The 15,454-nt window shown below is 56.2% G+C and overlaps 2 protein-coding genes across 4 annotated transcripts in view; both read right to left on the bottom strand.

The window, feature by feature from the left end:
• Positions 1–2,479, bottom strand: part of MTERF4 (mitochondrial transcription termination factor 4) — a 6,109-nt gene extending 3,630 nt beyond the window's left edge. Inside the window, exons 1-2 of the mRNA XM_077758273.1 lie at positions 2,429–2,479; positions 1,892–2,387 (exon numbers count right to left, since the gene is read on the bottom strand). Coding sequence (XP_077614399.1) covers positions 1,892–2,387; positions 2,429–2,479 — 547 coding nt within the window. The remainder of the gene's footprint in view (positions 1–1,891; positions 2,388–2,428) is intronic.
• Positions 2,480–3,852: 1,373 nt separating this feature from the next.
• Positions 3,853–15,454, bottom strand: part of PASK (PAS domain containing serine/threonine kinase) — a 34,644-nt gene continuing 23,042 nt past the window's right edge. The window contains exons 11-18 of one of the 3 annotated variants that reach the window (XM_077757313.1): positions 14,826–15,007; positions 14,284–14,451; positions 11,654–11,779; positions 11,409–11,543; positions 9,541–9,740; positions 7,435–7,568; positions 5,834–5,980; positions 3,853–5,310 (exon numbers count right to left, since the gene is read on the bottom strand). In XM_077757313.1, the coding sequence (XP_077613439.1) occupies positions 5,204–5,310; positions 5,834–5,980; positions 7,435–7,568; positions 9,541–9,740; positions 11,409–11,543; positions 11,654–11,779; positions 14,284–14,451; positions 14,826–15,007 (1,199 nt within the window). In that variant the 3' untranslated portion in view covers positions 3,853–5,203. Of the gene's footprint in view, positions 5,311–5,833; positions 5,981–7,434; positions 7,569–9,540; positions 9,741–11,408; positions 11,544–11,653; positions 11,780–11,972; positions 12,156–14,283; positions 14,452–14,825; positions 15,008–15,454 lie in introns of those variants that run through there. The other 2 variants (XM_077757322.1, XM_077757330.1) reach the window with 2 other exon arrangements.

Raw genomic sequence — 15,454 nt, 5'->3', positions numbered from 1 at the left:
GATAAGACAGTAGTCTCCCCCGCACTGGGGCTTGGGCTTGATGTTCCTTCTGTGATAAAATAGAAGCACTGACACCAACGTTCCTAGGATCTGGACTCAGCTGAACTCAACGAAAAGGAGGTCCATACTGGGGGCGCCTGGGTGGCTTAGTCGGTTAAGTGTCCGACTTTCGCTTAGGTCATGATCTCACGGTTCGTGGGTTCGAGCCCCGCGTCGGGCTCTGTGCTGACTGCCAGCTCAGAGCCTGGAGCCTGTTTCAGTCTGTGACTCCCTCTCTCTCTGACCCTCCCCTGCTCACGCTGTCTCTCTCTCTCTCTCTCTCCTAGAAATAAATAAAAACATTAAAAAAAAAATTAAAAAAAAAAGGCGTTCCGTACTAATTCACGTAATAACAAGAATACTCATGATACGAAGCCACAAGCACTGTGTCCTAATTACTGGAGTGACCATATATTTTATCAAAATTAGGGCAATTCTGAGTGAAAGAGACTCTATTAACAAATGCATTAGGGTAACTGAGATTACCTGAGGCAAACTGGGGTGTATGGTCTTTTTTCGGGGAGGGGGGGAAGAACAGGGAGGGGTAGATGGCAAGGAAGAAAATCTTTTTTTTTTTTTTGTAATATTTAAAGTTTATTTTTATTTTGGGAGACAGAGAGAGAGAAAGAGAAAGCGGGGGAGGGCCAGAGAGGAAGAGACAGAGAATCTCAAGCAGGTTCCAAGTTGTGAGCACAGAGCCTGACATGGGGCTCAAACTCACGAACCACAAGATCATGACCTGAGCCAAAGGTGGACACTTAACTGCTGAGTCGCCCAGGCGCCTCTGAGCTTTGTGACTTATAATCATAACATTTTAAGTGTTAACTTTAGTCCTTTACGTTATATGGCAACAGGTGATCCATTAAGAGAAACAGAAGCTTATCTTTTTCCTGATCTTCTGAAGGAGGTCCATAGAGACCCTCTGAAACAGTAGTTCCCTAAGCCTTTTCTCCCCTTCAACAATATCTTACCAGTAAGAGTCAAGAATGAAAAAAAGAATAGTGACCCTCCTCTGGTCAAAGCAGGTAAGGATCCTTGGAGAAGCTCATGGACCCCCAGCCCCCTTCTCCTAAAGGCCCATAAAGAGATCCAGTGAAATTCTAGAATCCTTGGGCTCAGTCAGTTAAGTGTCCAACTTCAGCTCAGGTCATGGTTTCGAGGTCCGTGACTTTGACCCCTGCGACAGGGTCTGTGCTGACAGCTCAGAGCCTGGAGCCTGCTTCGGATTCTGTGTCTCCCTCTCCCTCTGCACCTCCCCCACTTGTACTCTGTCTGTCTCTCTCTCTAAAATAAATAAGCATCAAAAAAAAAAAAGAAAAAGAAATTCTAGAATCCTTTCGGGGTGAATCCTGTTGGGGGCAGGGGTGGGGGCAGGGGACAGGGTGGAGGGAAGAGTCAGTCCTCAGCTTCCTGGGAGTCTGGGAAGATCTCGTGTTCTACAGCAAATCCAGGCGCCTCGCTGGAATGCACATCTTCGCAAAGGACTCTAAGCCTAGGGTTCTACGTCGTACAGACACAAAGCCCTGAGATCACTCCAAGTCAGACACCCAGGTGACGCACATGCACACGTGTCAGCATCGCATACTGACATCCATCTGCTGCACATACTACGCACTCACTGCCCCATGCTAGGTGCTAGAGGCCCCACAGCGAGCACATCAGACGAGAGTCCCGGCCTATCTTCCCCTCCCTCCTGCAGTGCCATCCGCAGTCACTCCTCTTTCTTACCCCCAAACCGAATCGCATGTTATTCTCAAGGACTTTCCCCAGGAGCCCCCCTAGTCCAACCCACCTGGGCTTCTGGTCCCCCAACCCCAAGTCCCCAGCGTCGTAGTGAAATCAGCACTTGTACCTTCGCCAAGCCCGAGCTTGCGCAGGTAACTGGAGCGCTTCCTCACGTGCATCATAGGCAGTTTCAACAGCTCGGGGCTTTTCTTCACGGCCACATACACAGGCTCTGGGTTCAAACCCAAGAGTATTAATTCTGAAATGAAGTCCAGCACCTGTTGAGTAGGCACACTTGGCCACATACTGAGCAATTCGTTAACGTGGATGTCACTGAAACCCATGTCCAGGAGGGCACTGATGACCTTCTCTCGCTCCAAGACTCCTCGAGCCACAGGAGTCCTCTGCTCCTCAAGACGGTACCGGGTGACATTTGCCCTGCACTCTGATTCCCGCACATACTTTCTGGGCTCCACACAGGATACCTTCCGGAGGCTCCCGCCTTTGGAGGCTGTGGCCAGCTGACACAACAAAGATGCACACGTCCTCTTCTGTTCTCGGAGAGGAGTCCGCCTGGCAACGTGGGCCCAGGCGAGGGGGATCAGGCGGTGCCAGTCAGAGACCTACGAGACAGAGCACCAACAGAGAGTAAGCTCCTCCCCACGCCCATGTAACAGACACCACGGCGCTCCTGAGCCAGGTTATTTAGGGCCATGGTCCCACATAAGCGCAGTGGCCTTTGTAAGCAATCTGCACGATCGTATCTGAACTCAAGCCTGCAGAGAAGGAAGTTCACATACAGTAAAGTTCACATACGCTGCAAGGGCACAGAGGTCAGAGAGCCAAGCCAAGTCTCCGCGTCCTTTGCTGCTGTTAACTGAGGGCAGGGCAGGGCGGAACAGAGCTAGAACCAGGGCCCCAGGGCCCGGGGGTCTGTGGGGTACTTTGGCTCTACCCGTGCTTGGGGGCTGCACAATTTAACAGAAAACAGGTGAACAGGAAGATAAAAACCAAAGTTTATTCATATGCGTGGGGCCGCTCACAGAAGGGGTAGCTCCCTATATGGTGAAGTGAGGGGCTAACTTAAGGGGCGGGGGCTTCTATGAAAGAACAAATGGGGGATAAGCGAGTTTGTGACAATGTTTATGCAGATGTAAGTGGTCTCCCTTCTCTTTTTCTTCTTGGCCATAAAGCTACCCAGGAGAAGACATCATGAAGCCTGCTTTATCCGCGAGGTAAGGGAACCTCCTCTGAGAAGCCCCTTCGGTAGCTGCTGTATCCTAAACGCAAGAGTTGAAAACGACGTTCGTGCCACCCGCGGGGGTCCCGTGTGGACCTCACACTGGTGCGCAGATTCACGGAGCTGAGTCCACCCCGCAGAAACAATCCTGTTCCACAGAACCGGCCTGACGCCCACGTGCCNGGCCCGCGCTCCGCTACCGGGCGCGGGGCCCCGGCGTCTTTGGCGACGTCCTCCTCGCTCCCGAGCCCCGAACCTTCGCTTGTACGAAGTAGGCGTTTCCTCTCACTTTATCCAGCGCCGGCCTCTGGCCTGCGAAGGGCCTGGAGCGCCCGCCCGGGCCCGGCGCTGGGCTGGGCGCCGCTACGGCCGTGACGCGAGGACGGTGCCAGAGAGAAGGCTGTAATCTGTGGAACCAAAGCATTGGTTGTTTCTTGTTTTTTTTTTTACTTTTCTAGCAAAAATACTCAACTGTCCCCAGCCCGAGTTTTGGCTGAGATGCGGGCCTCGCTCTAAGAAGCCAACGGCGTTCTCGGTGCTGAAAATGTCAGTCTGGCGTCGCCCCGGAAACGGGAAGACCTGCGAGCCGCGGCCGCTCTGCAGAGAGCACTCAAGGCGCCGGGCCTGCGCCTGCCGTCCAGGAGGGGTTTTATTTTTTCTCAGAATAACAGCCCTTGGAGAGCTAGGACTTTGCATTCTTGGTCCATGGCAGCCTTGTCTGAAAAAAACATTCCGTAACCTCTTATGTGTCGTAAGCATCATGTCTACTACAAGGAGAAACGTGGGGGCTTTTTCACTCTGGAAAAGAGTTCTTAGATTATCAAGAAACTCATTCAAACTCAAAAGAGTAAACATTACTTTTTATTACACAGTTTTAAAAAAACTCACTCCTAAAACCATGCTTTTGTGGTCCCTGATGGAGGAGGCCATGTCCCCCTCCCCATCAGCCTCTGGTGACAGCAGGGACTCAGGCAGCACCTTGTAAAGGAAGGAAATGCAATATCCCATATCCTCATGGTGGAGAACAAGCCACTGCTATCGGCGTGTCCCAAGATACTCGGAGACAGCTGAGTGCTCCCTAAACGAGCACAGAGCTTTGCCAGAGCTGTGTGACCCCTGAGCATCTTCCAGAGGACAAGGCAGGAAGTGAGGACGTGCTGGGAAAGGGGTGGGGAAGCCTCAGGTTTGTCTTCTTCTCGCCATCTTAGCAAAGAAAAGAACGTAAAATTCCCCTCTTAGCCCCAACCACGCCCTCCCCTCCAACATAGACAAGAAAGGAACGCTGCTTTTCATGTGCTCCTTGAGCATCTTGATCCTGCTCTGGAGCGGGATGGGCCGGAGCCCGGTGGGGAGGAGCCATCGGAGGGTGTGAGAGACCCCTGGCATCTGAACCAGATGGGAGGTAGACAGTCAGGCTGGATGCCCTGCCCGAGGGGGGCCTGGGCTGGACGCAGGCTGCCTGGGGAGTGCTGGACATCTGGGTGGACAGCGGGGCCCAGGTGGGCTGCAGTCCGTGAGGGGAGATGGGAAGCGCCGGAGCAGCACACCCCTCCCCCCCATCCAGCCTCCTTGGACTGAGCAAGCTGCTGGGCTCCGGGCCCACCCAGAGGAGGCACCGGCAAACGGACAGAGGCTGAGCCCCTCTCCAGCTGCGGCAAGTGGGTGTGCACAAACATAAAATTAAGGAAAGGAAAGGCTTCCCACACCAGCATTGTTCAGGCAGTCCAAGTCAGGATAATTGTTTACTACAAAATTGCTTTAATTTGGAAAATGTTCAAGAAAATAAGTTAATGAAATAGTCTGGTCAGTTGGCTAACCAGTTCTGCACACACACACCCCCGATTGGCATCTGTCCAGTCAGAGGAGACAAAACACGTGTATATACAAAAGCAGAAAGACGAAAAAACTCTGCCCCTTTTCTGAAGTTCACAAATGAAAGCCCTTTAACAGTACGGAACTCAACCCGGCACTAGAATGTGTTCCCACGGTCATGACAAAAGTGAATTCCAAGTCTCTCTATAAACCTAATTTCTTACAGCATCATTGGCTTTTGGTCTAGCGTTTTTTAAACTCGCGTATGAGTTTTTAGACCGTGAACTGGGCCAGATTCTTGAGAATTTACTTTCTCCGAATGGAAGAGGCCTGAAAACAACTCAGTCCCCTGAGAGTAACAGGGAGCAGCAGGGGGCTGGCGCTGGCTCAGCAGGGGCCTCCCCCGGGGCACCAGGCCCAGCGCGACTCCGGGGCCACCTCCCTCGCACACCTGCTCTCCATCTGCAGACTCAGCGCCGACAGTCCTCCGCTTTCTGAAGGAAGAAGAAGACACAAGATTCTAAGACGCTTGCTTCTCTCTGATAGAATTCCTAGCAGCAAAAGACATCAGAGGCCTTCAGAACCGGCCGGGCGCTGCTCAAGTCCCAGTCCTGCCGAGGTGCTGCCCAGATTCTAAGCTCAGGGCCGCCAGTGTGGTCTGCCCGCTCCGAGCAGTGGTGACCAGACTGCCCGGCTGTGCAGCCAGAGGCCTCACCTGAAGAGCCAGGGCTCCTGGGTCCCCTCAGAGCAGCCCACTCGCACCACCTGCAGCCCGCCCTCCCCTCAGCTGGCTCGGGCCACCACCAGCCCTCTGCCCCCAATCCGTCTGTGGGTGCGTCCTTGTCAGGGGCTCCCCTGGGTGCTCACCCACCTTCTAAGGCCCCAGTGGTGCTCAGGGGCCTCTGGAACAGAATCATTTGTGTCCAGGACAGCATGGAGGAGGGAGCGTCCTCAGACCCGCGAAGGCAGCCCCGGGAACCTCCTTACATTTCCTGGCACACGGGCCGTGCCTCTCACCTGGCTTGTTCACTGGACACACCTCATCCCAGGTGTAGTCAGCAAGGTTCACAGGCTGTGTCACCCAGGGGTCTGTCACCAGCTTCTCCAAGGTGGTGCGCTGCTCAGGGATAGGCTGCAGCAGCCCGGACATGAGGTTCATGAGATCTGGGGACAGAAAGACCCACGCCGGCCATGTGGGTGGATCCAGGCCGAGCTCAAGTAGAACATGTCTCAAAACTGCAGGTCCTGGGTGTGCCTGCCACGAGCCCCTCTGATATTTCTGACAAGCTGGGGCACTAGCACACGGGCCAGCTACACCCCAGGCAGGCTGCAGGAGACGCTTGTCCCTCTGAAGTGGAAGCACGGGGCTCTGGGTCCCACCTCGCTCATCTAACCAATGTGTGGAGCTTCCTAAGCTCGACCTGTTGTTGGGGCTCATGCTGTGCAGAGCCTTGAACGACACAGGGTTCATGTGACAAGAGGAGAGGGAGGTGGACAGAGCAAGCCCTGCATTGTCCACCCCTCCCCCCGAAGGAAGCACAGGCTCTGGGAAGAGCCCCAGCCTTGGGTCTAGATTTGGGTCCCATTTCCTGTAAAACCAACATGGGGTCCCCTCAACCAGGGCTGCTCTGAGCCTCACCATCCCAGAGGGGTGTCCTGAGAACCTAGTGAGAGGGCGCGTGGAACAGGCTCTGTGGGTGGAACAGCACGCTGCAAGAGGTGTGCTTCGTGAAGGTCCTCCTCTGGACTGTTAGGCACGGAGTGCCCCACACCTCCCCACCCCTGTGTTAGGAGGTGGCAGGAGGTTATGTGACGCCGGGAGGGTGGGGCCCGTGACGGAATTAGTGCCCATGTAAGAAGGCACCGGAGCAAGACCGCGCACTCTCTCATCAGGAACCGAATGTGCGGCCGCCCTGATCTTGGATTCCCAGCCTCCAGACAGAAACAGATGTCTGTCTGTCGGGTAAGCCCCAACCTGTGGTGTGTTTTCGTGGCGGCGCTAAGACACTGGCTTCCAACCTAAGCACAGACTCTGTGCACAAGATGCTCGTGCTTGTCAGCCCACTGCTTGTGAGGATCTGACACCTCACAGGATGCCAAGCCTGGAGGGGACCCCAGAGCCCACGGGCCAGCAGCACCCATGAAACTCTTACCCGGCCCCTGGGTCCCCTCCACATAGGGTGCCGAGGGGGCTCACTCCAGGCACAGGAAGTCCTTTCCAGGCCACTGAGGCCCCTGGTCCTTCCCGCAGATGCAAACCACCACCCATGGCCCCGACAGGAGCCGGAAGTGCGACAGAACCCTGCAGGCTTCCCGTCAGCTGCTGGGCAGTCGCCCCCAGTGACGAGTGTCTGACCCAAGTGCTGACCTTACAGTCACTGCCACAGCCAAGTTTGCAGGCTGCTAGCGTCTGTCTAAGAAGTGGGCCCCCGGGACCCAAGGGGGATTCTCATGCACATAAAATTATCATGAGGGTTTAGTCATGCCCACGTTACCCTCTCTCCACATCAGCATTAGAGGAACAAAAAGAACAATGAGGTCATCGGCGCAGACGAAGGGGCAGCGTGCCCGCGGCAGGGGCCTGAGCCATCTCCGCAGCACCTGCAGTGCAGGCTCACCTTCTGACACCAGGTAGGGCGGGCGGATCACGGCCTCCATGGTCTCCTCCAGCTCACAGAAAGGGTTCTCCTCAAAGATCAGCGTGTACAGTGTGACTCCCAGCGACCACATCTCCAGCTCCGGCCCCTTGTACCTGCAAGGAGGTGGTGGCGACATCGGGGCCCGCCCAGGCTCACCTGGAGTGACAGGCCCGCCCCATGTGCAGCCCTGAGCACGGGCCCCAGCACGGCCCGCAGCCCTCCTCCACTATGCCCTCAATTCGAGCTCCAGCCTCGCCCTGGGGAGAGAAGAGCAAACCTTCATGCTCAGGCAGCTGAGAGATGCCCACTGCCAAACGAGAGGGGATGAGGCATGTGAGAGTGGAGCACCTCCAGCTGGGAGGGCTTCCTGGACGGGGAGGAGAGAAGGCACAACACAGTGGAGGCTCTAGGCCACACGGGAGCAAGAGGAGGGTCAAGGCTCAAGACGACAGCAGTGACCAGGGGGAAGGGGAGGGGTCCAGGCAGCTGGGCAGTAGGTGGGGGGCGGGGGGGGGGGGTAGGGCCTGGGACAGTGCTTTGTTGCCATGTTTCATGGGCACCTGTGAGATGCCAACACTCTGCCAGGCATTACACGGCCCCGCTCTAAACCCCACAGCTGGCCTGAGAAATGGTGCCTTCACATGACATAGAAGGTGTGGAGCTACCGCCGAGCTGGCCCCGGAGCCGCGTGGTCACTCAGGCCTGGCGCGCGGGGGACAGTCCGGCCCGGAGAAGAGAGATGGGCAGCAGCAGCCTCACCAGACCACGCAGTCACACAGTGCAGCTGGGAGACACTGGTGAGCGGTAAGAGGGTCCGGGACGTCAGGAGGCCGGGGCCCCGGGCGCTGAGAGGGGTCGGGAGAACAGACCTCGGGGACGTGCGGGTGAGACCGCACAAGCTGGGCAAGGAAGTCAGGTTGGACGCTTTTCACTTTGTGATGTTTTACAGTCAGATTTCAGGAATGCTGGGGAGTGAAGAGAAAAACCCAACAGAGGACGGCAGGTGGCAGCGAGCGTTTTCTGTAAAGGGCCAAATAGAAACCTCTCCGGCTGGTGGGCCACACGGCCTCTGTCACCACTACTACACCCTGCTGTGGCAGCGCCCAAGCTGCCGCAGACGCTGCATTCGCCAACACACGGCTGTGCCCGGTACAATTTTATGTATGAAACCCAGCGGTGGGCCTGTGCGGCCTGTGTGGCCTGTGTGGCCAAGGGTGTGGAACGACACAGGAAGAGCGAGGGGGAAGCAGAGCTCCTGAGGACGGGATCTAGAATCAGAGCTCAGCAAAGCCTGCTGTGGAGAGATGGGGGAGGCGGAGGGCGGGGGACGGTGCAGGGCCGGGGCTCCAGGAGGAGAGGGGTCGCCAGGGGCCCGAGGTGCACCACCGCTTCCTGCGGGAGCGTCCCAGCCTGGCTGCAGGGGTGGGGGCACACAGCACAGAGCACACGTCACGGTCCCACGGACAGGCCGCGCAGCGCCCCCTCCAACTCTGAAGACCTGACGGCCACCACGAGACAAGACGGCCGCCAAGAGCACGCTTGGAGGCACCAGGCGCTCAAACTGCATCTTCAAAGAAACTGCAGGGCTCTCCTTGGACACCCCCCCACCCCTCCTGCCTGGTGGCTCTGGGTGTGCACGCAGACAACAGGGGAAGGGTTTAGTGACCACCGGCCTGGCCCCAGGCCCCAGGCCCCGTGGCTCCTCCGCACCAGTGCCTCCCGCTGCTTGACGCGCAACAGTACTTACGGGACCGCTGTTATTCTGTGTCACAAGGGATAAACCCAGCCGAAGAGAAACCCTCTTCACTCATCCTAATGCTCATCTTGATCTTTCATCTTTTCTAGCCTTTTAAGTATAGAAAACTCCAGACGCACACGCAAGCTGAGAAGATGCCACAGGTCGGTGCAGCCACCGCCCAGCATCCCGTACGTCACCTGCCCGTCCACAGACAACCAAACGCTCATAATCGGTCGGCAGCCCTGTCAGCAAGAGGCGCCCACTGAAACCGTCTCCCACCTGAACCCCAGTGGGCGGCGGGCCCGCCGGAAGGCGCAAGGCCGGGCTGCCGCGCAGCGCATACGTACGGGTTTCCCATGAGCACCTCGGGCGCGCAGTACTCGATCGTCCCGCAGAAGGTGTGGAAGAGCCTGTCCTCCTCCAGGTAGGCAGCTGAGCCGAAGTCGATCAGCTTGATGGTAAAGTCCTCCGCGATCACGATGTTCTCGTCCTTGATGTCCCGGTGGATGATGCCCTTGGAGCGCAGGTACCCCACGGCCGACACCAGCTGCAATTGGGGGCCCAGGGACTTTTTAAAAGGGCAATTCAAGTAAAACATGCATTTAAAATGAGGGTTAGCTAGGAAAAAAGTAACAAAGCTAAGAGCTTATTGTCTGGGCACTGGCAACATGAAAGAAGGCTGCAGAGCAGGTCCGGGCAGGGGGCGCGGAGTGGCCCGCCTGCCTCGCTCCAGCAGGAGCACCAGCACCCAACTCTTCTTTAAAATTTCACTATCGTCGTTATTCGCAGTAAGGACACTCAACACAAGATCTCACTCAGCAAGTTTGTGAGCATGCACTGCAGTATCTTAGCTACAGAGCAGGACTTACTCATCTCGCGTTGCTGACGCTTGGTGCCCTCCCCCGAACGTCCCTCTCTGTGCCCCCACCAGACAAACACTGATTCCCAAGTTCTCTCTGCGCCGAGAAACCGTCCCAGCAGACGTTCACTCACCCCCCCAACACACACCGTGACCATCTCCGGAGGAGCACTTACGTACATAAATTTACAGAAGGGATATAGACGCTATATATACAGACACTATCTACATGTACATATATACATAGAAGTTTGCTCTTGCAAACTTCTAAAGTAGAGGACACTATATTCACCTATGTCACTCACCCCGGAATTAACGACTGAGACACACCAGCTATTAACAAGCGGCTCTTACTGTCATATCACTGCCTGCCATGAAGATTCCAGAAACAAATCTTTCCTGTGCATTAAGGTAGACAGGTTTATAATCTTACAACACAGGAGGAGGGACAGGGGATGGTCCTTGAGCAGAGCCATGATGCCTGAAACTTCTAAGTAGGTGCCTGAGAAACTTAATTTTAAAAATCCAATAGCTTCTGGGAGTTTAAGGCTCTGAGTAAGAAATGTCAATTTATCGAAGCTGTCGTTAGAAACCGAGTCATCACCAGGAAACAATCAGAGAGCAAATCCAGGACTTGTTCATATCTATCCCCCCACCCAGGTTATTTCTCCATTCTTTCCAGGGTGCTTGGAGCAGTCTAGAATGAAATCACCACCTTCTCCTCAAAAATCAAAACAAGAGCTACTGTCTCCTCTCTACCCCCCTCCCCAGCCTCTCTGTTGGGGATGCCTTTCTATTTCACTGATCACTCTCCTATTCCCATAAAATAATAAATGGACAAGATCGATACATAAACAGACATAAAGAAACCAAAACAAATACTACAATCTCAATCTTTACTGATTACCTTAATTGACTGGACAGCTGATGTCTGGCGAGCATTTACTATGTGCGGGACACCATGCTGCACACCTAAGACTCTAATCTAACCCTCCTAGCCTTCCCACACCTGCACTATAATGACTCTGCTGCACAGGTGAGCAATGACTTCCTGATGGGAGATGAGGATTCAGATCAGAGGCATAGGCCTCAAACCTTAATCCGACAGCTTTGTTGGCTAGGTTTTGCAATTGGTGTGGATGCTGTATGAATATGGATAAACTTCCATCCCTGATCAGTCCAGGATGGCATCTGGCTTCCAATATATATCTTAACACAGATCTTACTCCATCAAATCCAAAATCTAAAGGCTAGACCCCAGCTTGCGAGAGAGGTGTGTGTGAAGCCGCGTGTCGGCAGCTCCGGGGCCACGTGCCCAAGCCCGCCCTCTCCCCCGCACGGCGTCAGCCTGCTCACCTGTCGGAAGATGTAACTCGCCAGGGGCTCGTCCAGGCTGGGATGGCGGTCGATGAACGCGAAGAGGTCCAGGCCGGAGCCGTGCTTCTCCATCACCAGCTGAAAGAAGCCTTGGTTTTCAAATACATCCACCACCTGCAACAAGACAGCCAGGTCTGGGCCTGCGATACCTTCGAGACGGCAAGTTTAAGGGCGTTTCACACGAGCAACGTCAGGACGCCGCGGAGTGAGAAACAGCACTCCACCTTGATGATGTTGGCGTGCTCCACCCTGGACAGAATTGCAATCTCTAAAGTAACTTTCCCAAGTTTGGGATCCTCGATCCAACAATCCTCCAACACCTTCTCCTTCTTAATAAACTTCACCACTACCTGCGAGGAAGACAGAGGGGAGAAATGACCGCCGGTGTGTCTCCGCGTCCCCTCAGGCCCAGTGCCTGCTGCTGGCTCACAATGCAGGGGACGGTCACCTCCACACGTACCTCCCCTGAATCCAGGGATGGGAGAGAAGAACTTGGCAGTGACCCCTGCCCAGCACGAGAACACAGAGGCATGCCAGCAGCTGGCCAGCAGGGCTGAGGACACCTGCCCACTTCCAGTGGACATGGAGGTGTGAAGGAGGGGCCTGGGAGCTGAGGAGTCGCGGCCTGGGCCAGAGACCTTGCAAGCACGTGCCCCTCAGAAGCCCTGGCAACCCCATTTCTCAACTGAGAATGGGTGCCCTGACCCAGGAGATGAGCGAGGAGATCTGAGGACAGAAAACACAGGCAAAGGCCACCACTCACACCCGCTGGAGCCCAGTGGAGCCCGGCAAGCCTGACGTACACACGCAAACACAAGAGAAACAGCGTCACTGCCCAGGACGACGGCAAGGGTCACGGGGAGAAGACGAGCACTGGCTGCCGGGGAGGGCTGGGCACGTGGCCGAGGGGCAAAGAGGGAACAGGGGCAGCAGGCAGGAGACCCCACAAGATGGCCCACGAGCCCCGCCTCACAAGCTCATCCACTGCAGGGGGAAGGCCAACCCATGGCCCGCCCGGTGCATCGGGCGAGCAGGGAAGTGGGTTAGGAGGCTCCCCGAGAGGTGGCAGCTGAGAGGGGCCTGACAGAGGGGCAGCGGGAGGGGAGCATGCAGAGCCGGGAGGAGCAGCGAGGAGTACGTGCAGCACCCGGTCAGCCCTCCCACGACCGCAAGGAAAAGGCGATGGCTTAGTGCTGCCATCAGTGGTGACAAGCGGTCGGACCCTAAGGATCGTGTGGAGAGAGGGCCCCGTGATCCCTAGGCCAGAGGAGACTGTGAGGGAAAGCAAGAGGGTGGTAAAGTCAGCTGAAATCCTGGGTGTCCAGGGGTGCGGCAGAGAGCCCAGGGGTGCAGGCAGTGGTGCAGGAGAGCCCAGGGGCTCGGGCAGTGGGGGGGGGGACCTGGGGATGCAGCCGGCCGTGGGGGGACCATTTGGAGGCTGTGGCCCGCCCCCACAGGGTCCGAGCAGACCAGCAGGAAGTCTGCTGCCGTGGGGTCTGACACACGCCTGAGAAGGGCTTCGGGGGAAAATACAGAGAGAGAAAGAAGGGAAAGAAAGAATTAACAGAACAAAAGAATACATTCCCCTAAGGTAAAGAAAGCTTTAATACACACACACACACACACACACACACACACACACACACACACAGAGGCAGAAATACATCCTGGTGAAATGCCTGAAGTCCAAAGATTAAAAGAGAAAATTCCAGGGGTGCCTGGGTGTCTCTGTAAAGCATCTGACTCTTGGTTTCAGCTCAGGTCATGATCTGACTTCAAGCCCCACATCAGGATCTGTGCTGACAGGCCCAGCATGGAGCCTCCTTGGGATTCTCCCTCCCTCTCTCTCTCTGCTCCTGTCTCGCTCACTCACGCACTCTTTTTCTATTTCTATTCAAAATATTTCTCTATTTCTCTCAAAATAAATAAACTTAACAAAAATTTTTTTAATAAGAAAAAACTCAGAAAGGAAAAGCATCAGATTGCTCTTCAAGTGAATGCTAGATGCCAGCAGACGTGGGGCTCCCACGTCTGGAGAGAAACGGGGAGGGCGCATCGCCACTAAAACGTAAGGGAAATAACATCAGAATACGCATAACAACTCAAAGTGTCCTTCCTAGGAATTTAGTAACACATTCCAGCAGAAGAAAGCTCGACACGAGAGAGAAGAGACTGGACACAGAAATAACACAGATTTAACAAGAGAAGGACGAGGCCTGTGCCCTGAAAACCACGCGCGAGGGCCCGAGGCCGAAGGAAACACATGGTCTCGACACGTGGCGAGACGCCGCAGGGCCACAAGAGCCGCCTTTCCAGGATGTCAGTTCCCCCGCCCTGCTCCACAGACTGAGACCCCAGAACGGTGCTCTGCGCTCAAACGGGGACCTGACCCTGGCGGGGCCGTTTTCTGATTGGCTGCTTTCTGTCATCAGAACACCTGGTAACACCGAGGCCGACGCATCTGTGTTCTGAAAGGCGAAACTACTCATGTGCTTCTTTTCGAGCCAAGAGAACTCTCGGAGGGTTCTTTCCTCTTCCCTCAGGTAGAACGGTCCAAAGAAAGCCCTGGGTCTGTCGGGTTCCCGACCCAACCAAGGAGACCTGCCTCGTGCAGGCCAGAGAATGAAGCCCCTACCAACACCGCCCCCAGGGGGAGGGCGCGTGTGCAGCCCACAGCGCCCCGGAAGCGGGGGGCAGGACGTCCAAGGGGGAACGTGTGCGCTGCCTCGGGCGCCCTCCAGGCCAGACTGTGTGCTCGGCGCTTTACCCGGAGGTCGCCTCCCCCCACGGCAGGGCGCCGAGGCCACAGACCCGGCAGAGCGGGCCCCTGCTCCCGCGCGCGGAGCCCCAGTACCTCCTTATTCTGCTCCCTGTGCACGGCAGTCCACACGAAGCCGAAGGCCCCGCTGCCCAGCGGGCTCAGCGTGCTGTACTTGCGAGAGTACGCGCCCTCGCAGGCCGCCAGCCCCTCCGGCTCCCCAGCCCTCGGGGGCTCCTCGAACCAGGGCTTGCTCCAGAGCATCTGTGAATGAAACGGGAGGCCCGAGGGGCCACAGGTGACCAGCAGCTGGCAGGCTCGTGTCCCCTGATCCTCTGTCCCCGCTCCTCCCGTGCCCCCAGGGTGCGTGGCCTGAGATGTGCCCTGCCTGTCGGCCCAAGTGAGCACACACACCGGAGCACGTTTGTACCCCACCCAGCACACGGGGCAAACTCGGGCTTAGGATCCATGTACGGCTTATGACTTACCCACGATCTTAGAAGACAGGACTCAAAAGGCACAACTGGACCTCCCTCCCATTGCAGAGGAAGCAGAGAGAGAGAGAGAGAGAGAAGCCGGGCGGCACCGATTCCCACCACGCAGCAGGTGCAAGGTGGGAGCTGACCACAGACACCCACCTCCCCCGTGCTGGCTCCAGAAAGCTCGCACATGGAGTGGCTGGAACTGGGCAGGCTGGCCAGGAGCAGGCGGGTCCGCGTGGCCGAGTCCCGGTGGCCGTGTAGCAGGTCTTTGACAAGCCAGCAGCAAAACAGGGTCGCAGAGCCCTGGAGCGCCACCCTCCTCACCTCAAACTGCACACCTGGAAGGGGGGGTCACCACGCAGCTATCGTGGGGCGGGCAGGGGCACCCACACTCGGACGAGGGGGAGCCTGGAGACAGCCGCCAAGAGCGTGAACGAACGGCCTCAGCAGAACCGCACGTGTACGTGCCTACGATGTTCCTGCGGCCACAGGACTCTTCACCCACACACGGGCACGTGCGTACAAGGCGCACGGAGTCCTGAATATGCGTCCATGCACTTCTACACGGCTTCCAAGGAACACACCAAAACTAACGGGGTCATCTTGGGGGAGGGCATTCGCAGGTGACTTTATCTTCTGTTTGTTTGTATTTCCTAGTTTATCTACAGATAACACATATTACTCATATGACTTTTCAACGGTTAGGAAAAGAACCTTAATAATCAACACTACGAAAGCCGCAGTAAGGAAGTGACTGGCTAAAATGATGTGGATCTGCTAGGAAA

This window comes from Crocuta crocuta, unplaced genomic scaffold (genome assembly GCF_008692635.1).
Source record: "Crocuta crocuta isolate KB4526 unplaced genomic scaffold, BGI_CrCroc_1.0 scaffold290, whole genome shotgun sequence".
NCBI lineage: Eukaryota > Metazoa > Chordata > Mammalia > Carnivora > Hyaenidae > Crocuta > Crocuta crocuta.
The sequence above is the reverse complement of the archived record's forward strand: the minus strand, read 5'-3'. Positions and strand labels throughout refer to the sequence as shown.